At 38.2% G+C, this 26321-nt stretch overlaps 1 protein-coding gene across 1 annotated transcript; it reads right to left on the bottom strand.

The window, feature by feature from the left end:
• Nucleotides 1-1421: 1421 nt before the first annotated feature.
• shtn3 (shootin 3) lies at nt 1422-25372 on the bottom strand. The gene is made up of 18 exons (XM_036568508.1): nt 25258-25372; nt 25077-25132; nt 24287-24347; nt 16296-16390; nt 15874-16036; nt 15143-15240; nt 14778-14859; nt 14191-14285; nt 12211-12357; nt 10630-10783; nt 7702-7861; nt 7382-7452; nt 7168-7271; nt 6299-6313; nt 5144-5209; nt 4807-4927; nt 3216-3498; nt 1422-2304 (listed from the first exon to the last, which is right to left on the bottom strand). Exons 1-18 carry the CDS (start codon nt 25280-25282, stop codon nt 2160-2162), a joined length of 1941 nt encoding a protein of 646 aa, XP_036424401.1. The 5' UTR covers nt 25283-25372; the 3' UTR covers nt 1422-2159.
• Between the last annotated feature and the right edge of the window lie 949 nt (nt 25373-26321).

Here is a 26321-nt window from a genome sequence, read left to right as displayed (position 1 = left end):
CCTTTAAATGCCACAAATTACAACAAATACAGTCCACTGGTCAAGACATAAGAGGTTAATGTGGCTAAAAAATAATGGAAGTCTGTGTAACCCAAAATCTTATGGGGTGAAATACACTTCTGATATCAGCCTCCCTACTTCACTAAAGCAAACTTCAAACACCAAACAAGTCTTGGCCGACTGACTATGTTTGAGGTAAGGGAGACTGTGCAGCCATTTGGATCCACAAACAGAAATATCACAATACAAAACAGTAGTCGTTTTTCATGTTTATTCAGTCCAGTTTAAAAGGTATGGTGCAGGAGAATAACATGATTTTTAAATAAAAAGGTGCACTCATTTGTTTGTAGCTTCAAAACACGCACACACATTTTAAGATTACAACAGTCAGATAAAGTCCCAAGTGGGTCCTCAACTTCTTACAGCCTACAGAGATAGGCCTGGACGGCAAGCAGGCGGAAAGGAACCGAATGGTGTTACAGTAAGGCCAGTAAACATCCCGAAGGTGCTGACTTAGGTCATTTCATTTTTATTGATCTTCTAAAATTGTTTCCTTAAAAATCATACAGAGAGTTTTAATGTGCCATGTACATTAGAATTCGGATCTCAGTGGGTGTAGTAATAAAACCTCAGTAGAGCAGCCAAATTCTCTTCAGGCTGATGCAGTATCACTCTGTGAAAGCAGTGATCATCTGAAATAAATGTCTTGGCTCTTGCACACCATTACAGTTAGCAGATGATATTGCATCCATCGACTGGGGGGGCTATAAAAACCTCACAGCCCACCTAGCTCTACCTCAACACAAATGTGAAAAGCAAATATCATACGATCCTCAAGCAGTGAATTCACTGCAGTGCAAAAAACTTGGGAAACACAGGTGGAAGACATTAGAGGATAACATGTCACTCCTTAAGGGTGTTCACATTTTTACGATGTAAAGAACCTGTACAATTAAATATATGCTAGGAGGTGAGTTTGTCTAGGAGGAGGTAGACTGAATAGGCCCTCATCTATCTCCTTCATGGTTATTCATATCAATCACAGCACTTGCATGGCTTATATTTGCATCTTATGAGGACAGAGCCTCAGATATAACAGCAAAAGTGCCTTGATGTGCAGTACTGATCTCAGACTGATTCAGGATTGAGTTTTTGCATTGTAAACAATGATCTTTACTGTATAGTTCACTTTTTAAAATCTGGAAAGCAGAGCTGGGCAATGTGATGATGTATAGCCTTTTGTTATTGCAATATGAAACTAGATGTCAGAAATGTTACATATATAAAGATGTTATATGGTGTATTCTTGGCCTTGGATGCTAAATTGCATTGTATTGACCTACATTTTGCAAACAAGGCCTTTAAGCAAGGTTTTAAGGCCTTAATGCCCTTTAGGCACTTCACAGCTAGATGAGCTAATGACCAACTTGAGGTTTTGTGGTAATTGGACTAAAATAGCAGGCTAAAACCTCTCAACAGCAAAAACATAGTGTCGATATCATGTGTTCTGCGAATTTCTTGTGTTGCTAGATCTTTTTTCACCGTATAGCACATGCTGTGATAAAGATCATCTTGTGATGTAATTTTTAGGCCTTATCATTCAGCACTAATAGAAATGTTGGAGAGTGTAAAGATAAGGTTGTGGTAAAGTAATTTAAAATCATTACTGTAACCCCCAGTAAAGGAGTCATATGTAGCTACTCAAATGGAGAGAAGACCAGTGTTATGAAATGTTTCTAATCAAAAATCCTACTGAATGGTAAATCTGAGTATGAATGTTTCCTTTGGAAAGATAGTGTCAGCAATGCATTTCATACGCTGCATTTTGTATCTCAGGAGTTTTTTAAAGTTCATTGTACTCACTTTGGCCGGACCCAGTTTCAAACAGACTATTCACATAGGATCAATTGTTCATTTTTAAAACAAGAATGGAGTGGGTTCTCTTTAAGTTCTCAAGATGCAGGATGCTTCTAAAGAAAATGTTAAATACTGAGTGTTCCATGAGTGGATACAAACCCACAGCATCAGACGCTTTTGTACTGAATACCTAGAACTGAATATTTTCCAAGTACATTTGTGGAATTTGGAATAAAGAAAGTGAAAAACCAAAACAAGATTCTGTGCAAATACTGCAGCTGTCCTGCTAGTGCTGCTTTCTGTTAACACTCAGCATCCATGCTGCCATTTGCTTCGTTAGGGCCGTCTGCCGAGGAGCTGAGAGCAGCCTGCAGGTCCTCGTTCTGTGCGGGGTGGCTGATCCCATTAGGCTGCTCACTCTTCTCTTGTTCTTCATTGTTCTGTTCTCTGTAACACAACACATTTTTGAGCCTTATAGCTGCAAATGAAAAGACCAATAAAACCAGCCTAGGAAAAATAAATAAATACAAAAATTTGTGTATATACACACCACCACTTCATTACGTACCTTGTATCTATAATCTGTCCATTTTATCAACTCCACTTACCATATAGGTGCACTTTGAAGTTATGCAATTACAGTTCATCTGTTTCTCTGCATACTTTGTTAGCCTCCTTTTACCCTGTTCTTCAATGCTCAGGACCCCCACAGGACCACCACAGAGCAGGTATTATTTGGGTGGTGGATCACTCTCAGCACTGCAGTGACACCGATGTGGTGGTGGCGTGTTAGTGTGTTTTGCGCTGGTATGAGTGGATCAGACAAAGTGGTGCTGCTGTAATTGTAAAAATTGTGAACTACAGAGTGCACCTATATGGTAAGTGGAGCTGATAAAATGCACAGAGAGTAGATACAGGGTAGTTGTGCTTAATGAAGTGGCCCGTTGGTGTATATGAACAGAGGCTATTTATTAGGGACTGACCAATATGAAAATTTGTGACTGATACAAATACTGATTTTAATGGGATCAAAATTTAGGTAAGTGATCATGTTGGCTGATATCGTTTTATGTTTATATCTTAGCCTTTTATTTTTACTTAAACTGCACTTCAGTGATAGAAATAATCATCAGCTCTCAATTGTCACAGTCTGCCATCTGGATGCAGCCTTAGGTGCTAAATGGTATATAAGTTTCCATTACTTGTTAGTGACATCAGCCTCGTAGCACCAGGAGAAGCAACATCTAAACTCCTAAAATTAAGACTTCATCTAGCGTAAACCAACTTTCATAACCACAAAATAGCTGAGGGTACATTCATGTTGCACTGTTTAATGATACCTGTGGAAGTAGCTTTACCTAGTGCAGGACTTGAGGGTAACCAGTTCGGAAGGCCCTTTCTCAGAGAGAGACCTGTGGACAGCAGCTCTCTGTTTGGTTCCACTAGGCTCTGTGCCTGAGTCTGAGCTCCTGCGGGCTGTGGCTGTTTCTTTGCCTGAGTCTGAGCTGCTCCTGGAGCCAGCCTCACTGCCCGAGAGGGAACTGCTGCCCGGCCCATCTGTGTCTTTACCCGAGTCAGAACTATGCCGACCGTTCAGGCTATCAGATGAAGAGACCTTGCTGATCTGACCATCCATCTCATCTGCAGAAAAAGATATGAGAAGAGCGCAATGAGTTCGGCTGACTGTTTATGAAGTAGGTCTTGGTGAAGGTTTAGCTGCTAGAAGACAAACAAAGAGCAACAGTATAAAGCCATTGCATAGGATGGTTAAATCATATAGTGCCGGATGCTCTGATATTAGACTTGGTTGGATTAACCCCTTATATCCCAAGAACCCAATTTTCATTTTCTCACTCTCATAACTACATAACTTATGTTAGTTTAATTGTAGTTACTACATAACTACAACACCTAATAATGCTGATATGAATAACATGCCTGCAGTTTAAGGGGTTAAATTTACAAAGACATAAGAAAACTGAACTTTTCATTAAGCAACCATCAAAGAATTTAAATCTTTGGGGAAGCATGGTTAGAAATGCTATAAGAATAATCACTGCAAGCTTATACAGTGTATGATTTAGAATTAAATGAATTAGAGTACATATTCTAAGTATTGAAGGAGAATTACACTGATTTTGGTTTGGTTTGATGTAAAATGGTTCATTGTACAGAGACATCTACAGATTTTATTTTACAGTGTATTTTACAGAAACCAGGGCTCACATTGTCTACAATGCAAATATAGCCATGTTATTTACTATGCAAAATGACCAGTGAACCTACACATCTTAAGTTTTTATATGTAATGTTGACAATGATAAAATACTAGTATATCTGAGGAACAAAACGTTTTTTTTGGGGTTCTATTTTGACTTACAAGACCCCGCATGCAACTCTCTGCCATGAATGTATTTTAAAAATACTTTTTTAGGCCAAAACCTTCTCTCAAAACTATAGTAAAACTGTCTCAGATATCAGGCAACGGATTCATAATGTCATGTAATAACTTTCTATGATATAGCTTCTATTAGCATTTGGATGTCGGGTTCCTATCACCACCACTGTGAACAATTCTGACTTATCAAGTTTCTTTAGAGCATTTCACATCAAACCACTCAAAATGACTATGTTAATTACTGAACTAAACAGCAATTTAAAAAGACTGATAAAAATTTCCCTTCAACAAACTTAGAGCCCTGATTTTGTACTGTGAACATTATAAGGAGTTACAATATTTTGCCCCTAGCGGATAAATGAGAACCGGAACATGTTAAAAATCTGTACGTGAGTCATCATATTCATGAAACAAACCACACCATATAAGCAAGTATACACACATTCTATGTAATATAAAATGTATATGAACAAACATAATGCCAAGATTATTGATTATTTTGTATAAATTGTGCTTTTCATTTTAAAGATGTTTTTTGTCTTGAGTCTCACCTGCTGCAGCTGGATCACAGGCCTGCTTGCGTCTCCTCCTCAGAATCACTTCCAGTTCACTGTCCTTTTTAACAGGTAATGTTTCCTGGAATCCACGACTGGGGCTCTTTTTCACTGGGTCCTGAGAGGCCAAACAGAAAAAAAAATGAGCGCTTTCATGCACACACCTCCCTGGGTACCTTCACATTCATTACATCATCAACGATAATTTATTAATATACATGTATGGAACTGTATCAACGCTAACATCTCCATAAAGGAGAAGAGCAGGTACAATGAAAGCCCACATAAGTAGATATTGATTAAATGAAATGCAGTCATTCATCAGTTGAAGTACCAGGATGCCTTTCAGCTCCTCCATCGCGCTCTCCTGGTGTTTCTCCTCAGTGGCTGGATTTTGCGGCTGAACAGAAGGACAGCAGAGATAATGCTGAGTTGCACATTTCTGCCATTTCAGGCCACTACAGTGCTGCAATACTGTGACGAAGAGCAGCATAATGCTTCTTTTCACCAACATCTAAAACTGTTTTTTCCATCAACTTCTTTTATATTGTTATAGCTGGATGATACAGAAGAAGGGGTGGGGCTGTATCTGGCACTGAAACAGAGCACAGATGGTAGCTATTAAAATCCTGACCACTGGTCCGCATTATTGATTTTAACTCCTACAGCCCCAGTGAGTCTGAGTGTTTTTATGGTGGCCCAGTCAATCAATGCCTTAAACAGTCGATTTACTCTCTGTCTATGAGATGTCCACATACAACAATGCCTTAATAACTACACCATTCCTCAGGGAGAATGATCAATGAGCCTTTTCTACCATGTGGTTTCTTCAGTAGTGTTTTTTCAATGAAAAAGAAAACTTTAAGCTCATAACCACCTTCACATGCCCTAATATTCTTTTTGGTATACATGATAACCACTGAGTTGTCTTCTACTCTAATCTGATGGATTTATGCAGGACTGTCAAGCCAATGAAAAACGAATCATGATTAATTGCATGTTTTTGGGTAGCTAACCTTATTTGCTCAAATTGGATCCTAAAGAGAAGATTTATATCCCATTTAAAAAGCAGTGTATTTCCAGCATATTCCAGTTTTTATCATCAATGTCCTGTAAAAGCAACAGCGGGTACACGTTTCAACTCCTGCATGATTGTAGCTTCATGCTCTCAAATCACTATATTATGCCCTGTTTCGAGGGGAACTGTGGTTTTCCACTTTACTGTTACTTTTGTGTATTTTGCTGCTCACGGAATTATCTATAGCTCTCCAGCAAGCACTGACCAGTGTAGTCTAGTGAATTACTGATACTGCCACATTAGCGCTGTGTTTTGCTTGTAAATTATACTTCAGGTTCAATGTATTTTAGTGATGAACAAATTGACGCAGTTGCATTTAAAAAAATAGTGGCACTTATCTTTTACCTATTAGTGCATTATTAATGCATCACCTTTGATACCATTAGTTTAATGATAAAGTGGCAGGCTTACCTTTGTGCCAAATCTCTGAATATGACCGGATCAGTTCGGCAGGAAACATGTAATGTAGAACAGACATAATGTTATAGCTCCTGGGTTAGAGCACACAGCAACACACAAAACATTAACTCTTAGAAGTTGTCACCAGTAATAAAAAAACATTATATAATTCGATATTAATTATTTCTGTCTGTAGCTCATTGCAACGAGCACAGAAATTCAGCCAAAGGTGCAGATTCTAAACTATCAATCAATGCCGTATTTGTGTTTCTAAGTAGAAGGTATTTTATTAAGATTTGAATTTGATGAAAAGTTATTTCTATGCAGTTTTGTATTGTAGAAGGAAATACCATCTTTACACATTTTTGTCATTGCTTGATAGTAGTAGCCGCAGACACCACAGCTTCTCAGCAAAAACTGGTACTGTGAATGGTGCTTGTAATATTTACTAAATTTCAGAAGTGTCTAACGGTAGTAGATCAGTCGTAGAGACGCACATATGAGACAAATGACTAATTGCTAATTTCTGTTTTTACTATTTTGCCCAATAAAAATGTTTACTTCAGTTGTTAGATATGATTCTTATTAAAAGTGAAATAATATCCCATTGTTAATCTACAAAAAAGGTTTACTTAAGCATCCAAAATGGTTTTATTTGAAAAAATAAATCTAAATACACTATAGCATGATATATACCAAAACCATAAGTAATCTTAATTATATTGTGATATAAATTTTGCCCATATCGCCCACTACTACTTAATATTGAAAAAAAAAAATCAAAAGGTACAAAATTTGGCCTTCTATTGGTTAAAAACACTCCAAAACTAGACAATTTAATAATATTATTAATAATAATAATAATACACACTGAGCTTCACCTTTGTATCCTGTCCTTTCACAGGCCTGAGCACCACCCCATGTTTGATCCTCTCCATCATTTCATTGACAGCCTTCACTTTGACATCGTCCACAGCTTCATTCACTGCACAGAGAGGAGCCAGCATTTGTCAGGTAAGGTCAGAACAGGAGGCAGGCAAGGACAACACAGACAAATGTGCTGTTTGGACTGCATGAAGCCAAAAGTAAAGTCACCTGGAGCCTGCTCTAATTTTGGGGAGCCTTTTCCACCCTTGGAGGATTTCCTCATGATTGCGATGAGGGAACTATTTATACAATGAAATGAGAATAATGAGAAGATTCAGGCATGTCAGAATCAAGGATTAATGTCTACTATTAAACAATGTAAGCGCTGTAATATAAGCATTTTTGAATAGCTCATAACCACTAAAGATCATAAACATTTGACTAAGTCAGCAGAGTCATTAAAAAACATTTGCTCTGTGTTGTAGGGGCTGAGAGTACAGACAAACAGTATATGTGGCATTGCTTTGGTGCAGTAAGTGGAGCAGTACCTGAGGGGGTTGCAGCGAGAGGGAGGGGGTGGGGGAGGAGGGGGAGGAGGGGGTGGGGGAGGTGGAGGAGGCTGGGGAGGAGGTGCAGGGGGAGGTGCGGTCCCAGGAGACGGACCCGAGGCTGAAACACAGCTCCTCTGAGACTCCTGCAGCTCTTTCACTGCAGAAACAAGGAGATGTTACTGTAGTTATAGCATGCATCTCAAATGTTGCTTCATTGTTCTCAAGCATGGGTTTCTCCTAATTTTTATGAAAGCTGCAGCTTACACTTTTTTGAGATGGATTTGTTTTGTCAGACGAGATCCTTTAGTGTAATTTGAAAGCAACTGGACTGGCTGATAAAGTTTGGGGTGGGCGATGTGGCAAAAATATTTCATGATACTTCATTCTTGATACACAATGTGCATCACAATATGTTTTTCTGGAGTTTGATGAGATGAAGCAGACAAAAAAACAGTGGTGCCACACTTCACTAAATCCAGTTAAACAGGCCTCACTGCTCTCTTTGTGATGTAACATGCATTTCAATGTTTTTTAAGTACTGACAATAAAATAAACTCAGAGAAGCTTACTATGACATAACATGACAATTTATCACAACAACAAAAACATTGTCATATTGCCCACCCATATATAAAGTATCTGTGTTTTTTCTACAAGTGAGCCAATGAGACAACCTGCATTAAAAGGTCATAGCCTGGATGTACACATGAGTGTTAAGTGACAGATGTCACACTCAATTATAATAACAACACAGCACAGGGCCATGTCTACTAACAGGTTTGGATATTATGTTTTCATAATTCCTCTCCTAAAACAAAACTCTTACTTAAGGAGGACAGCAGTTAATTTATGTCCCTGCATGATTCAGCATGTCATTTAAAGGACAAAATTCTTGTTTTCCTTTAATCTTCTTTGAAAATGTAAAACTTCTGCCCACTTCTAGAACATCTGATTTCTGGCCATGTGTCAACAGTAATGGACAGAGAAAATAATATTAACCAAAAATATCATGTTTCAACTCCCACTACCACCACCTTCACCTATCACTAAGTGACAATGCTGGACTAGCTCAGAGACTGATACCATGTTTCACTTAGAAATTGTTCCGGAGCAGTAATAAAATTTGCTATGATTTCCAATTAACATTTCCGACACAGAATATTTTTCTCTGAATGCACCATTAGACTCTGAATAGCAGCAGGACAAGAGAAGGGGGGGCTGCGGTGTGTCTGAACTTGCTCTCAAAAGAAAATACATTTAATATGGATAGAATCAATACTGTGAAAAAGACTAATGATATCATTTCAAACTTTCAAAATCACTATGAATTTAAAAATCTATGTTTTTGACTGAGAGCTCCAGGTTCAACCAATTACAGAAGCTTATATACACTATATGGACAAAAGTATTGGGACACCCTCCTAATTATTGAGTTTAGGTGTTTCAGCCACACACATTGCTAACAGGTGGATAAAATTAAGCACATAGCCACGCAATCTCCATAGACAAACACTGGCAGTGACTTTAAACATGGCACTGTCATAGGATGCCAACTTTGCCACGAGTCAGTTTGTCCTGCTAGATCTGCCCCTGTCAACTGTAAGTGCTATTATTGTGAAATGCAAGCACCTAAGAGCAACAACAGCTTAGCCACGGAGCGGTAGACCACGAAAATTCACAGAGTCCGGCCACTGAATGCTGAAGCGCACATTGCCTATCCTCTGTTGAATCACTCACTAAAGAGTTTTAAACTGCCTCTGGAAGCAACATGACGCCAGCACTGGACTCTGGAGCAGTGGAAACGTATTATGTGGAGTGATGAATCACACTTCTCTGTCTGGCAGTCTGATGGATGAGTCTGGGTTTGGTGAATGCCAGGAGAACATTAACTGCCTGACTGCAGTTTGCTGACTGTAAAGTTTGGTGGAGGAGGGATAATGCATAGGGTTGTTGTTCAGGGGTTGGCCTAGGCCACCTAAGCTCCAGTGAATGGAAATCCTAATGCTTCAGCATAACAAAACATTTTGGACAATTATACGCTTCCAACTTTGTGGGAACAGTTTGGGGAAGGCCCTCTTCCGTTCCAGCATGACTGTGCCCCAGTGCACAAAGCAATGACCTCACAAATGCTCTTATAAATGAACGGGCAAAAAATCCCACAGACAAACTCCATAATCTTGTAGAAAGCTTCCCAGAAGAGTGAAAGCTGTTATAGCTGTAAAGGAGGGACCAACTCCATATCAATGCCTGGATTTAGAATGGGATGTCATAAAAACTCCTGTAGGTGTAATCTGTAATGTATAGTAATGTGTCCCAATACTTTTGTCCATATAGTGTATTTCACGATACTGTCAGACCTGACTATAAATTGCAGATTGATACCAGACTAAAACCACGTAACTTGAATTACAGTATCACAAATTATAGTATGTTCCAAAATAAATCTGGCTTTAATATTCTCAAATGTCATTCAGTCTTACTTTCTGAATGTAGAATACATAACAAACACCTACACTTTTTTGCGCAAGTGTTGATGCCCTTGTCGAATTATATTTTTTGTTGTTGTTGTAAATAAAAATAAGTTAACACACTCTCTACAGAGAACACGTCTGCACATTTTAATGCACAACTGTTTATTTGCTGAATTTTAAAACATAAAATATGGTCTGTGCCAAAGTCATGGCACATTTGATATTTAATTTTTTTTATAAATATGTTATGTTAAACTCAGCAAATAAATAAAATTTGAGCACCAAAATTTTGTGGAAAATGTATGTTTATTCCCTGTAGATGATATGTACTTATTGTCAATCAGAAAATCAACAAAACATGTCATTTGATGGGGGTTTTGAAACTTTTGCATGTGACTGCAAGTGACACTGAGACTGGAGCCTGTTCTGCTTGAGCTGCAGGATGTGAGCTCACCTCTGCTTTCCAAGTTGCTGCACTTCTTCAACTCCTCCTGCAGGCGCTCCTCCGTCTCTTTTTTCTCCTCCTCCAGCAACTCCAGCTGTTTCTGCAGCTGTGCTAGTTGCTTCCGCAAGGCACACTGATCAAGCTCAGCCTCCAGAGCCTTTACCTACAGGGAAAGAAAGGGAGATGAACATTTAGTAACTGTGAATCAGAATTATTTTGCATATCAGTGGAAGCCTTATAAAAGAAAGGAAGACATGATCACTGCAAAACACAACAGTTACACAAACCCACCCCAAATTATTGGTATTTGAAGGGCCCATATCATGAAAAAACAAATGTTCCTTGTGTTGTGTCTAATGTAGTATGTAAACATTGTTAAAATTTCAAAGTGTGCCATTCACTCCCTAGTCTGTACAGTCCATATATGGAAACTAAACTGCAAAAACAGCCTGTTTTGAATTCACTGTTTTTGTGATGTCATCTAAACCTATTCAGCCTACAGTAGTTTAGGTAGCGTTTCAAGACACAGTAGCAAAAACACCCTGTTTAATTCTAAGGGATAAAGTGAGGCTGGAAAATGGTAATGTTAAAATGAAATATGATGTTTTACATAAACCTGCACAAATGTAAGTGGCCCTAAGCTAGAAATATATGAGAAAATGTAGGATATAAAATGCAGCCACAGAATTGTCTTGTTAATGACTGAAATAGAATAATTTTTCAATCAGTTAGTTCTGCAAGTTTGCTCTACATTGGCCTTAGATCAAATACAACAATTAACAAAAAGTTCAGACTCAAACACTCAAAGTTTAAGCACTAAGTGAAGCACTGTAAATAGTATTTCAATGATGCAGCATATTGACTGAATGTCGTCCAAAAAGTTTCATCCAAGTTCTGAGTAGCTGCAGATCTATTCATTGATTGATGACCCACCAGCCCTGCTCTAAGCAGTTCTGTGAGTAGAGCTGCAGTCTGAGTTACTGTAGGCGTTCTGGCACTCTGACTACCTTCTGGGAACAACTGATTCTTTTCTCATCCTGTTCTCATCAGCCCTAGTTTATGTCTGAAAATATTTACACAGGAACACCATGTGTAAGTAAGTTATGATCTGCATCTGGAAATTCTCGGCTGCAACTTCTTCATAAGTCTCCAATACTTCATCCTTGATCTTATTTGAGAGCTGTCAAGCCCCCGGATTTCTCCTCTGATGTGCTGGGGTTTGTAATTAACACAGTGCAGTTTTGGAGGCGCAGCCAGCCTCCTATTTTATCCACATCCTCTCATTTGTTGTGGCTCCTCAAGGAAATTAACTATCTGCTGAGGCTGCAAATGCAGAGCAGCTTGTGCCCAATACTCGGCAACAGAATAGCACTTTTGTATTGTTGGTCTTTAGAGCTAAACACAGTACTGACAGATCCACAAGGCTTTGTGCACATCAGAGATGCAGTTTCAATTTTAATGTTTGTTCAGCACTAACTTTTTTTCTCAAATATCATCAGGTCTTTACCCTAACACATCCCATTATGCATTAAGAAGGTATGATATAAATGCATTATTGACATGAAAATTCAGAGTGTAAGTACTCTTTACCTTCTCTTGGTGCTGCAGCCGTTCCTGTTCCAGTGTTTTGGTTACATTAGCCACATCCTCCAAAGCCTTGAGCAGCTGAACACTGGGGTCTGCCTGCTGCAGGAGAATCATGCTCTGCCTGTTTGCCTCTTTTTGCTTCACCAGCATCTAAAAGCCAAAAAAAGAAAAAAGAAAAAAAAACAAACAATCCTTTCACTCTCTGAACATGTTCCAACCTCAAAACAAATCACCTAAATTTAGAGGAATACTGCTGTGGTTCGGCACCAAATATAGAGTCTTTTCTATCATTCACTGTACTCTGGCTGGAACCAGATTTTGAGGTCAGCTGGTAAAGGATAACAGACTCAACATTAGCATAAACATAAACGAGCTGCAGATTATAATCTTTAAGATTCCACAGATTTTTTAATATTTCTACACAACTAAACTGTCAAGATGTAAACAAGTGTTCTGATGTGAAAAGCTTTCTAGAGAAACTTATCAAATCAGAAGTGCAGTAGTGTTGATAGCAACATTTAATGCTTTTAAATAATCTTCAGCCAATAACTGATATTATCAAATATCACAATCATTCAAATAAGTGTAAATATTATGCAAATTATTGTTCTTTCTTTCTTGTTCACATTCCACATGAATTTCTTTTATTGCTTTGCCTTTATTTTACCATTTTTGTACAATAACTAATCTATGGTTAGTTAGATTAATTAATTTAAACAACACTTAATTATGAAATGTACAAACAGAACACCACCAGCTAATTAACTACATACATACATACTTGAAAAGATTTTAAGGAACATTCAGTCAGGTAAAGATGTAAATTAAACAAACAAAAAAAAGAAAAAGAAAATAAGATCTACTCTCCAGTAGAGAGTAAAACAAATGAGTTTATCTAGAAAAAGGGTGCCACTGTAAAAAAAAAATCAACCAAACAAACATGGAAAACCACTAGATTTTTAGAAGTCTTATCATTAGATTAGATTTTAAATGTATTATCATTATAAATTATGAGGCAATAATAGAAGCTAGCCCAATTGGTAGTAATATGGTTATTGTATTACCACCAGGGAAATGCTACAGGGCAGTGGTCACCAACCCTGGTCCTGGATAACTACCTTCTTGTGTGGTCTGGTTCCAACCCCAATCTACCACACCTACAACAGCTAATTAACTTCTGAGTGGCTGGACCAGATGCTTTAGCATTAGGTAAGTGGGGTACAGCACATTAGAGGCAGGCTGCAACTAAGCTCTGCAGGAGAGTAGATCTCCAGGAGGAGGGCTGGTGATTATTGCTATAGGGTAATGCTCTGTCGTTGTATTTTTGTGCAAGTGTACATTATTGTCCAAGCTTAATCAAAAGCTCCCTCACAGAAAGGTATTACATGAAATGGTTATGAATATCATTGCTGTCAAAAACAAGCATCTCTATTTTATGGACCAACGGAAAGGCTCCAAAATTGCTTGTAATGAAACCTCTTTACATAAACCTGTATTAAAAGTAAAAATGCCTTTGCATTCTTCTGTAAAGCTGCCATTTTGGAGAAACGTTTTTTGGACAGTGACAATATGCTGTCTAATGCCTGTCTAAACACTGTTTTACAATAGTCTGGTAATGCTTTTGGCCTAAACTGTATTTTTTAAAAATGGTATCCAAAGGAAATAGTGATTGTTTCAGTAAATATTTCATCAGGAGGTCCTTAGAAAAGCAGTATATATAAACTAGCAAAAATAAAATGAAAAAACATAGATACATTGATATAAACATGGTGATTCAACTGTTTCCATTTTGGAATGTTATGATCAATTGTGACACCATATATGACAAGCTAAGATTATTGTTTTTATTGAGTACATTCAATTGTGTAATTTCATGATACAATCAATCATTTCCTAAAGAATCGTTATCTAACTGTATTGTTGTGAAGTGAGAGATGTACACTCCTATGATGTCTATATTTTCAATCTGGACTAATGCCATACCTCATGTGCATAGGTCTCTGCTTTTTGCCTCAGGTTCTGCTCCAGATCCAGCTGCTCCTTTAGCCCCTCGTATTCATGAGCAGCCATCATGGACACTGAACAGAGACACATGGTCTTATTGAGACACTCAGTCTTCAGGAGATGACAGCCACACATGCTGAGTGGGGGGTTTTACTTTTAGGCAAAACACCTGGTATGTGAGAGCTGTACTGTTTCCAGCAAAACCAGTGCAGTCAAGGAGTCAAAGGGGGAGGGAGTCAAACAGAGAGCAAATTAAAGTACATTTCCCCAGGCACAGCTGAGGGAATTCCTGGTCCGTGTCCTACTGTTAATTTCATCAGGGCGTTTTAATGGTGACCAGGAGTGAGTGGGTCGAGAGGAAATGATTCTCTTCCCAGGCAGATGCCAGATGTATAGCAACTCAGCCAGAATGATGTCATACTGAGACAAAGGCATGAACGTGACTCCACAGAAGAAAAATATGGCCCACGTAACTGACGGTACTTCATCAAACTTCAGCAGAACATGTCAGAGATTATCGGTAGTCAATGCATTTCAGAACCAAATGGAAGCACAAGCACACGTACCTCTGTTGAATCTCTTGATGGTCTTGGTATGTTGCTCAATGGTATTGTGAAGCTCCTTCATCTCTGCTTGCTCTTTTTCAGTCTATGAGACAGTATAGGAGTTAAAAAAAACACTAACTAAAACGTAAGAACAGGCTTGGGTCAAATTAAACATTAAAAACATTTAAAAAAAAAAAAAAAGAGTCTGCTCACTCTCCCATAACACTTGAGGATATACACTGAAGGATATTTAAGTTTTTTTTACATACTTATTCATTATTGAAAAGGTTCATATATGTAGTGCATACCCAAGCCCCACAGCTATGCTAAGCATGAGTGAGCTCATTCTCCTTCTGTGACAAAAGCACAATCGGTACGCCACTTACAAGTGCTGTCAGTTCCTCGATCTGCCTCTGCTGCTCCTGTAACTGACAGGCGAACTGCTTTTTTTCCTCCAGCAAAGTGTTCACTGTTTCCTGAAGATCTATGAAAAAAACAGTAGTGCTTTATATATAAAGCAATGAATGTCAGTATGTCCTCAAGCCTTTTATGTGCAATATGCAGATCCTTTGCAACACACAGGTCTTTCAGCACCAGCTTACTGATGCAAAGAAATGATGGTTAATAAAAAGATCACAAATTGTAGCCATGTAACAATATTCAGCTGATAAGACACTAATATTGTTTTGAAGTAGGGGAGAGCAATGTGACAATATTATATCGTATTGTGATAAGTTACTTCACAATACACCACAGTATGCTTCATGTTTCATGACAAAGACAGCATAATTAGGCCTGTTTAACTGCTTTTAGTGCAGCACAGTATGTAAAAAAGAAAAAATTATTGTACTCAATTTATTATTTTAGATGTGGTACTGCTGGGCTGTCCTGTCTATTTCAACTAATCAAACTTCAGAAAAATGAAATATTGTACATATCACAAGTATTGGGATATTATATTTTTGACATACTGCCCAGAACTACTGTGATGTATAACTGCATGCAATATGTGGAATATCCTGGATATTGTGCTTGGATGACAGATCCCTCTTCTAATGTAATGTGCCATGCTTACGTTTTCAAGCATTAAACCAGCCAGAGAGACTGTGCAGTGTACCTTTGACCTGCTGTTGGTACTGGGCGTAGGGGTCTGGGCTGTGATCCTGCGGCTCGGCCTCCTCCTCCAGTGAGATGCAGTCAGAGATACTGGGCAGCAGCTCGTCCAGACACGGCCGAGACGACAGGCTCAGATACTTCAGCTTCCTGTTCTCACAGTTCAGCTGAGGGTGTGCAAAATAACATTACACAGTCAACTATTCCAGAAACCAAACTCACAACATCTGCTGCATGGCAACTCTAATTCAGTTTTCAAGTGGAACCAGAGCACAATATGCTGTTTTATTTTGTTATTAGGTTAGAGTGAATTCTTGGTGTATGGACAGTTTGTCATATCTGCGGAGATTACAACAGAAACTTTTATGATTTTTTGTGAGAAACATGTTTGTATGCTCAGTGCAGAGTAAACTCTGGGTGCTTTACCTTGGTAGCCAGTGCCTCAGCATTCTCCCGACATGACTTCTCAATCTCCAGCTGCGTCTGCAGCACGCTCACCTCCTCAATCACCATTTGGGAAACTAGACAAAACCAAAGGGCAGTTTTAATAAGTGGTTGTGCCACAACTGCTGCATTAGACAGCTCAATTTTGTCTTCTGTCTTGTTTGCCTGTAGGAATACATCTTTAAATGAAGGGACAAAAAGGATAAAGACACATGCTGTGGTGTATCCACAGCACTCCTACATCCACATGCTTACTATACATCAGTCTGCACAGAAAATATTCAGAAGTGTTTCTCATTTTTTAAGTTAGGAAAAGACAGGCATGAAAAATGAATTGTGTATGAGGTACGTTTATTGAGATATGCCACTCATTTGAAGTGAAGAAGAAACAAGAATATTTGAAGATAAGTAGATTGAAAAGAAAGACTATCCTATTTTTTCACTGCTACGTAAGCAGAAACCACTAACAAGGTTATCTGTTACATGTTCACAATAGCTGGCCTCTCAACAATTTTGACAGCACTAATACTGTTGCTGTCACTAAATCCCACTATAGTAACTCTACACCCCATGGAGACCTCACAACGGGGGATCAGATGTCATAGCAAAGTCAAGCCAGTTCATGTACAAGTGTTCCACTCTTGCTCCAGTCTAACACACTGCTCTGAGGTTAACATTCACACATCTAAATTGTGCTTTTACCCTCACAGTACATGGAGTAAGAGTAATCACTTAGAATTTGAATTAATTGAAAAATTACCTAATGATTTACTTTTAAATTTGATTTAAATTCTGTATTGACAAGTTCAAGATTGCATATTTTGCATTTGTTTACACATCAATCAATGAAAAAAATGGCAAAAATGTAGCCGATGTTTTTTCATCCTGCAAAACAAGATTGCAAGCACAACAACATATTTCATCAAATTCAAATCATAATAAACATCCCTTCTTCTACTTACAAACACAATGTCATATGATCTGAAAATTAAGAATCCACACTTCAAATATCTCTGCTTGTTTCAATGAGCTACGAATGAGAAATAATTAAATATCAAATTGTATTATACTTTACTGAGCATATCCTGGATATTGACTGACTGCATGTTTCATTACAAAGACAGTGTAATTGGTCCTGTTTAACTGGTTTAAATGCAGCACAATATGTGGAATGTCAAATAAAAAATATTCACGCTCATAGTTTTTGACAGTATCTTTGATGTGTGGCACCACTGGTTCTTTTTTGCCTTTTCCAACTTACCAGATACGGAGTAAATTTGAAAATTTCTTTAAGAATCATGCTATTATGTTTTTGCCATTTTGCCCACCCCAATGCAATGTTTTTGGTGGCTGAGGGGGCAAGCAACTCCATAATAATGTCCATGGTTTTGGAATGAGATGCCCAACAAGCTCACATAGGTGTAATGGTCAGGTGTCCACATACTTTTGGTCATATAGCGTATATTTCAAATATAGCTTTTAAGAATGTATTTTATAACATTTCTGTATTTTGTTACTAAAATATCAAGAATTTAATAAGTTGTATATAGGAATAAAATATATTGGTTCTCTCATTGGGTGAGGGGATGGGGTGAGTTTCTGGTGGGTCAAATCAAACCCCAAGCCCACACGCCACACTTTGGGCAGCCCTGCTCTAAAGGTTAAGGAAACAGCAGAACACCTTAGCACTGTGCAGGTATGGGTCATAAACATAAAGTGGAAACCACTGGCTTAGCCTTATCTCCATATAAATACTGCCCCAGAAGGATGAGGACGTGTTACAGTGTATAAGTGGGTGATGGCAGTTGCTGCTCTGGTCAGTGAGTTGATTCTCTGGTCAGTGAGTGATTCTGGCTCCACTTTCCATGAGAGTGAATGAAGATGAAAGGAGCTCTAAGTCATCAGTTTCTTCACAATGCAGCTGCTGAATAATGCATGATGGATGCTCTTCTCAGCATGGTAGATTGGAATACATCAGCCTGCTCGGAGGCCCGGCTGCTGAATACATCTCATTTTATTTCTTCAACAAGCATTTTTCACACTTCTTTTGATACGGCAAATTTGCACATCATGAGAGCATAAAACAGAGCTCTGTTTTAAACACTTGTAAAGACAGAAACAGATGAAGATTTAGAAAAGCCTTCAACAATCATGAATTCCTGCATAAAGTGAAACATAAGCAAGTGTTTATAACATATTGCTAGAGATGTTAAAACAAGCAGTTGCCTCTAACAAAAAGCTCTGCAGAAGTTCCAGCCTCCAGGCTGTGAAAAGTATAAAGTGAGCTCTATATATTTAAAACATGATTTCAATTTAAATATATGCAAAAAGTGGCAACTACTCTACTGCTCATGCCCCAGTGCAGCAGAAGCACTTAGAAAGATGTGCTCCTGTAACTTCATTATTTCCTATGATATATGCAGAGTGGACAGCTGCACTGCACCACAGTCTGGCTATGCTGCTCATGTGAGAGGATTTCAGCAGACAGAGGAAAATGCCCAATGTCTAGAGAAGCTGGGTGGAAACTGAAGCTCAATTCATCATCGTTGGTCATTTTTCACTCTTCCCTTGCAAACAGAATATTTACAAAACAATAACCTCTGTTAGTTCTGAAGAGATACTACTTGAAATCTGAGAACAAACATCCAGAAAGCCATTAGTAAAGTAAGTAGCAATCTCGAAGGAAAATGCATTTCCTACAAGGCATCTGGTTCCGTCCATCTGCATGTTTGCTGTCATCTGTCAAGAATGTAGATAAACACAACTGGACAGTCTGAGGGGATAGCCTTGATTCAGCTGTCCCCCTCAGCAACCACTATTACTGTGCATTAGCATGAAACATAAAATATATGCTAGTGATGGCATGATACCACTTTTTCTTTTCTGATAACTTGATGCCATCAACCGATACTGATAATGATCTGATATTTTTCTATAAAAATGCTTTATTTATTTTTCTTTTTCTTTACTGTGACATATTTGACTATAGGTGACATAACAGTAATTTTCACATAAGATAGGTGCTATCTTCAGCATGATAAATCTAAATATTTCAACTCCACTTTAAAAGAAATCAAGAAGATATTTTCAAAAACAACACTAAAGAACTAGAAAAAATGTATTTTCTTATATTTTTTCTTGTTTTCACAAGTTTAAATTTAGGGGTTAGGGTTTGGGACAGCCACCTGTAGACGGTGACTAGAAAGTACCCTATAAATGATGATTTTGTATATATTTAGCTTTTTACTATCACAATGCTAAGGGTTTAAATAGATCACAACGTAGTCCTTGTACATATCTAACTTAATAAATACTGAACACTTTTTTTTTTTTCAACTGTCTTTTTTTTGCTGTAGGACAGTAGTTTTAAGTAGTTGGTATTTGGTAGTGTGGTCTATATAGGCAAATAAATGTCCATACAAGCATTAAAGACGGACAACTGTTTCTGTAGACTTTCTTTCTGTAGTATTATTTTGAAAGCTTGGAAGTAAGGAGTATATAGACCATTGTTTAAGCCATTTCACCTGAAGCCCTCTGAAGCGCCCCATTTCGCCTGATGTATGAATTTCCTTAAATGTGCCTGCTGCATCGAGGGACAGAGTTTCTAGAACAGTCGCATATATGTTAGATACTATACGTGATGTATGCTTTGCACGAAATACATCAATAACAGAATTACATTCTTTGAACCAGAGGTTAATGAGTTTTTATCATCACTGAGGCATGTTGCCATGATAACTCAGGAGCCGTTATTAAAGCAATCCATTTAACCTAAGCAAGCTGGACTATGGCTCAAACTCTGCGGAATGAGTAAGATGAGTCAGAGTGATGCACCTGCTGGCACACAAAGATCCAGCTGAACCGTTATTTCACCCACTGAAAGGGGTGGGGCTCTGTGCCCTAACAAAGCCTCCCTGGACATTGGTCCCGCTCATTTAGCTCCCTAATGACTGACCGGCAGAGCTCAGCTCCAGGCCTAGCTACCGAGAGGAGATTCTAGGTCAGCAAATGCTTTGTGCTGCATGTGCAAAATATGGCTTTAGAAAACCAGCAGAACTGAGACAAAAACAGGGGGTCACGGCCCACCAGTACTCTTTCAGGCACACTGCTTCACACAGGCACTTGACACAGTATTCTGTCACTGGTGCTGTGTTGAGCTAGTATGAGCTGAGAGTACCATCCAGCCCCCTTTTCGATTACAGCGATTAGGTTGTGCTGATAAATTAGAACAGTCTCTTGTTAATCACTGTGCAATTCTGTTTGCACTTGGAGTCATAATTGCACTCCACGCTAACACCCTTTAATCCATTCTAAGCCATCTCTCATCTCCAATCACAAAAGCTTACACTCACTAAAATGCACAAAATAGTCATAATATTATAACACTTTCTATTTTTCATTTTTATTAAACTAAGATAAAAGATGAAAATGTAGTGGAAAAATGTTTTTTACTAGATAAATGATTGAAGAACTAAAACTAAGGCTCACTGAGGCATCCCAAGGAAGGAGGTGGGAAGCAGCTGTTTTGCCAGACGCAGATCAAGTGCCTCCCAGATACTCGGCAGCAGTTTCCCTGCAGCAGCCAATCATCAAATAGCACTCCAACCAATCATGTGCAACCAGCACAGGACAATTGTCCTGTACGTCTGCAACTGGGACAAACCACACTGACATTTGCAGAGTCATGTAAGGCACTGCAGAGAACTATGCCAACTGTGAGTGGCCCAATGAACTGACCTACTGTATATGGTTTTCAGAGAGATAAAAGTTGTGTAAAATATAGTGAAAAACATTTTTTCATATAAGCAAAGAGGCTAATGGGTAATGACTAATATTCATTATTAACATTAACCTCACAGCGTTATGGAATATATGGAATGCTAAAGTAGCAACCATAGATAAAAGACAACTGGAATGACAATAACCTCCATTCATTTTCAACTAGTGAATAATTAATAATTGGAGATTTAAATAATTCAAAGAAAAAGCATGGCATATATGAGTACAGTATCCGTAGCATAGTCTATTAATCCTCCCCTGGGGGATGATGACAATTCCAGGAGGAAGCTTTGATTGTTTCAGATAGAGTCTGGGGCTTCACATGACTGAGACCTGAGATCTATTAAGCCATACAACACATCCTGATGAGCCAACATATAGTCGTATGCAAAAGCTTGTATTCCACTGGTCAAATGACATGTTTTGTTGATTTTCTACGCGAAAATAAGTTAATACATCCTCCATAAATATGGCAATTCTCTGCTATTTTTAGTGCATAATTTCTATTTTTTTTTGAGTTTAACATATTAGAAAAAATATTAAACACACAAGATAAAATATGCCATAAGTTTTGCACAGGCCACATTTTGTGTTTTAATTTTTTACAATGTGAGAAATTCAGCAAGTAAACAGTAATAGTGCATTAAAATGTGTGCTCCCTGTAGCGAATGTGGTATTTTAACTCAGAAAATCAACCAATCATGTCATTTGACCAGGGTCACCCACTTTTGCATACGACTGTGCTATATACAGTGAGTTAAACAAATATTCTATAAAGAAACAGCCCAAGACAAAAAGAAGTTTACAACTTAAATTGCATGCTTAAAATAGCATTCAAACAATACTTAAATATATACACAATACCTAAGCTCTTTACAGTGGTATGTACAGCTCAACCAGTTTATAGCTTTTTGGTCTTTATAACTCAATCAACATTAAAAGCAGTTAACGTTTATGGCTGCTTTTCAGATGTACAGACTTAAAATCCACAATTGGTTTGTTCAAACAGAAAACAACAGTATGACAACACTGAGGAATAGGGATCTAAACATCAGATTCAACCTCATTATGGCAAAGATAAAAGATTATGGAGCACCACTGCTTGTCAAAACTCAAATATCTATAAAAAACTAAGAACAATTCCTGCTTACAGAGGCTACAGACATTCTAATGTAATGTCTCATGTAATCACACATCTAAGCTGCATCTAAGTAAGTGTAAAAATAGCTTCACCTATTAGAACAGTACAAGCCAGAAAAGTATGACAAAAAATCAGCAAGAGAAAATCCTACATTTAAGAATAAGAATCATAAATGTATCACCTGAGTGCAGAGCCTGTTCCAACCAATGATTCTCAGAGTGCACTATGAGCATTAGCAAGGCAGTTTGTAGAGGCGCCTATACTTCCTTACACTGGCACTAAGCAGAACTAAGAAACAACGCCAAAACAAAAATCCACTGGCTCCTAGTAGTCATGGGGACTGGGATAACATTTTACACCTGGGAATAAAGGCTCATTTAGAAGACAGCTTGGAGGCAGAGAGATAATGAGATGGGTTAGGGAGGAGGTGACACCAAACAAGGCACGAAGTGTCAGATTAGAGGGACAAATCTAATGAGGTGATCATCTTCTATGGCTACCTTAAGGAAAGGTATGGATGCTGACAATGCCCTGAGTGGTATGGTGTCTGAATATTTGCTGGAAATTTAAAGAGGCACTTGTGTATGATACTGAAAGTTTTAAAAGATGCTGGGCAATAAATTTGCTGTTAAATCTACTCCAACAAAGATGGTTCCTTTACACAGATGCTCTGGTTCATCTGGGACAATGCATATTCCTTACTCATAAATGTGAAACAGAGCACATGTGGGACATTATCAAGGACAAAACACAGGAGCTTACTTCCTATTACAATTAAGATTTTCTTTGATTACTTAGTCACATCACTAAGCACTGGGCCACCCTAATTTAAAATGCCCAAATCATGAAAAACACCCTTTGAAATAAAAGAGTTTAATGTTTGATGTATGTAAGTTTTAAAACATACCATTCACTCCTCAGTCCATACTTGGAAATGAAGCTGAAAAAACAGCCCAGTTCAAATTTGCTGTTTTTGTGATGACATATAAACCAACAGTTTTACACATATCCATCTATTAAGCCCCATATGTCAAACACAAGGCCTGTGGGAGGGATAGGATTTCGTTGTGGGCCTGATCTGGCCCGCAGGCCTTGTGTTAGACATATGGGGCTTAACAGAAGTATTTTAATTTTCTATTAATATAAGCCTGTTTCACAAAACCCTGCACTACAATACCCAGAATGCACTGCAAGGACATGTGCACACCCACTCCCACCCCGAACAGCAACCTATGGGGGTTATGCCTCAATTCAACAACACTAGTCATATCACTAAACAAACTAGCTGAGTTTCAGCTGCTGTTCAACCAGTATAAACACTAAGCAGCTCAGAAATTGATCAGAAGAATGAAAGAGCTTGCAGCAAAGAAAAGATGCGTGAAGTGTCTAGTTTTAAAAGATCTACCTCCTGGGGACATCTTTATTTAATTTATTTTTATAAGTATTCATGTAATATTTCATGGTCTACCACAACTGCCTATTTTGTGTTGACATTTTGCCATATTTTGAATAAACAATGACCAGTTCACGATACAGCAAAATGGTATTTAAAAATGAAATAAAAACATAGGTGTTCTCTGGGCCATGAATTTGTTGAGATTTTTTAATATGACCCTTTTAGTGGTTGAGTTTGACACCCCTGTATTAAGCCTACAGCAGTGTTGAGCCCATTCATGTTTAAGTTATAAGGAGTACTTCAATCTGGACTTCTTTTTGGATGGAGCATAACACCAGGCAGCCAGTCAGTGACAATTTACATATCGCCTTAAAGGCACAGGAACAAAAACAGCATATTTAATTCTAAAGAATTCAGAGAGTGGAAAATTGTCATGTAAAAATGAATTACATCTGTTTTTGGTACATAAACTCACATCAACATCATAAGTGGGTTTAATGGAGGAAAACAACATGCAAGAAAACTACAGGATATGGGCCCTCTAACACTGAAAACCAGTGCCAATTCTGACTCCTGGACAACTTTCAAATGTTCAAACTTTTAGTTTTGCAATATTAAATCACTGACTCATATGAAATGGCTAATAGATAAACTTACCTCTTTTAATGTGCTTCAGCTGCCTTTCAGCCTCATCTCTCTCTTCAGTAAGCCTCATGCACTGAGGAATTAAAAAAAAAAGGTGCTGAAAGGATATTTCTGTGTGCTGAGATGCTAAGATGTGCAGTCATTTCCAGGCACAAATGGACCGAGATGTCAGTTCACCGAGGCAGTTTCCAAATGTTCAACTAAAGCAGCCGTTTTAGACTGACATTTTGTGCAGCAGGGAGATTCTCTAAAATAACTGAACAATAGAGATCTAAAATAGGTCGAATATTCACTATTTTTACGTCTTTCGTCATTGTAGCCTAGAGTTATTCATATGTTCACAAGCAAAAACGTAATTAAATGGATACTTTCTAATGAAGAGATGCACGCATGTACACATGTCTATGATGTATTCAAGTTCACCAGGCCGCCTTTGCCTCTGAGGGAAAAAAGGACTGAAAAGAGCCACATTTAGCCAAGTGTACTTTCAGAAAAGACCGTTTTACAGATATCGAGGATGCGTGTTAGCTTTGTGTTACTGTGGAGCCCACTGTAATAGAGAAATGCAGTCTGCATCTGTGCAGTGAATCAAATGATGCACAAAAAACTGCTCAGCTGCAGAAGGGTGTCACCGTGCCCTCACTAAATCAAAATGCCGGTTAGCTCACTCAGCGAGGGGCATGTAGCCTTAAAGAAACTCGACATAATGCTAACAAAGGGGCTCCGGTGTGTAACAGCCTATGCAGTATATTTCAAATGAACTAAAGTGCAGTTTATAGATCCCAGCCTAAGCATCCTTTACCTCATTTTTCACTCTGTGAGCCTCTCCCTCCTCGTCTCCACTGGCCTCCATGACCACTGAAAAAAGATGAACAAGGTAACGGAACGCACAATAGAGTCGGTCTGCTACGAGTGCAGCATGCGCTCCTATAAAGAGTAATAAGGTCTATTAAGAGAATTAAAATGTGTGTTAATAAAATTACCGGTAGGCAGCTGACTAGCATCCATAGCCCTTTGGCAGACAGCAGCACCGGTGAGAAAGAGAGACCCTCCTCCCTAACTCCTCACCGTCTGGATTACACGCAACCTCCAGCCGACTCCCATTCTCGCGTTATTTTTTTTCCCACCCTTACTCGGAGAAGCCCCGCCCGCTGTGCAGAGATTGGCTTATAGTACACGCTCACCTCTACATGGCTCTGACGCTCGGTCAGACCTGCTCCGCTAGGATTGGCTATGAACTACTAACCAATAATAACGCAGGAGGTGGGACTTGTCGGAAAACAGGTAGGAAAAATACGCTTCTCCTATGGAGGCCGAAACGGTGATGCTAAGCACTTCTCCACCCCTTCACAGGGCACCTTCCAAAAATAGTAACGTGATTCTCTCTAAATAAAATATTTCTGTTATAATATTATATAACTCTAAAATGATAATTTACATGTAAAATTTAAAAATATGGACTATGTGGTAGTTGCAATCAGGCTGTTGTTTTGGTATAAATAATGGTTATTTTTCAATAAAGGTCACAATCATACTTCAATATCATACTCTAAACACATTTTTTAATATTATTATAAATTACATTATTTACTGATTTTAAACAATCTGCATATTTCAAATGAAATGTGAAAAAAAGTTATTCAGAGTGGTTTGATGTGAAATGATGCATTGTATAGAAACTTACAGACGCCAATATCTTTACAGTGGTCGTGATAGGAACCAGGGGTCACAATGTCTACAATGTAAATATAGCCATTTTATTTACTATTCATAATGACCAGTGAACCTGTCAGATACCTGTCTTCTGAGTTTTAAAATGTAATGTTGATAGTGCTAAAATAGTGGTTAATCTAAACAAAAATAAGTTTTCTAAGGAGACTAGATTGCCTCTCAAAGAATGGAACAAAAAACTGGACTAAAATACATTTTTAGGCCAAAAAATTGATGTAGTTTTTAGAGACAACACATTCTTTGGACGTCTGGCTCCGATCATCACCATTGTGAGCCATTTTGACCCTGCAAGTTTCTGTAGAATGAAAACAAACTG

This window comes from Colossoma macropomum, unplaced genomic scaffold, assembly GCF_904425465.1.
Source record: "Colossoma macropomum unplaced genomic scaffold, Colossoma_macropomum, whole genome shotgun sequence".
Lineage (NCBI taxonomy): Eukaryota > Metazoa > Chordata > Actinopteri > Characiformes > Serrasalmidae > Colossoma > Colossoma macropomum.
This window is presented reverse-complemented; position numbering and strand designations above follow the sequence as displayed.

Coding starts and splice junctions, on each gene's coding strand:
- shtn3 (XM_036568508.1), bottom strand. CDS start 25,282: ATGGATGCTAGTCAGCTGCCTACCG. Junction 14,286..14,777: donor CATCAAGAGATTCAACAGAG/GTACGTGTGCTT, acceptor GTCTCTGTTCAG/TGTCCATGATGGCTGCTCAT. Junction 7,862..10,629: donor CAGCAACTTGGAAAGCAGAG/GTGAGCTCACAT, acceptor TTGTTTCTGCAG/TGAAAGAGCTGCAGGAGTCT.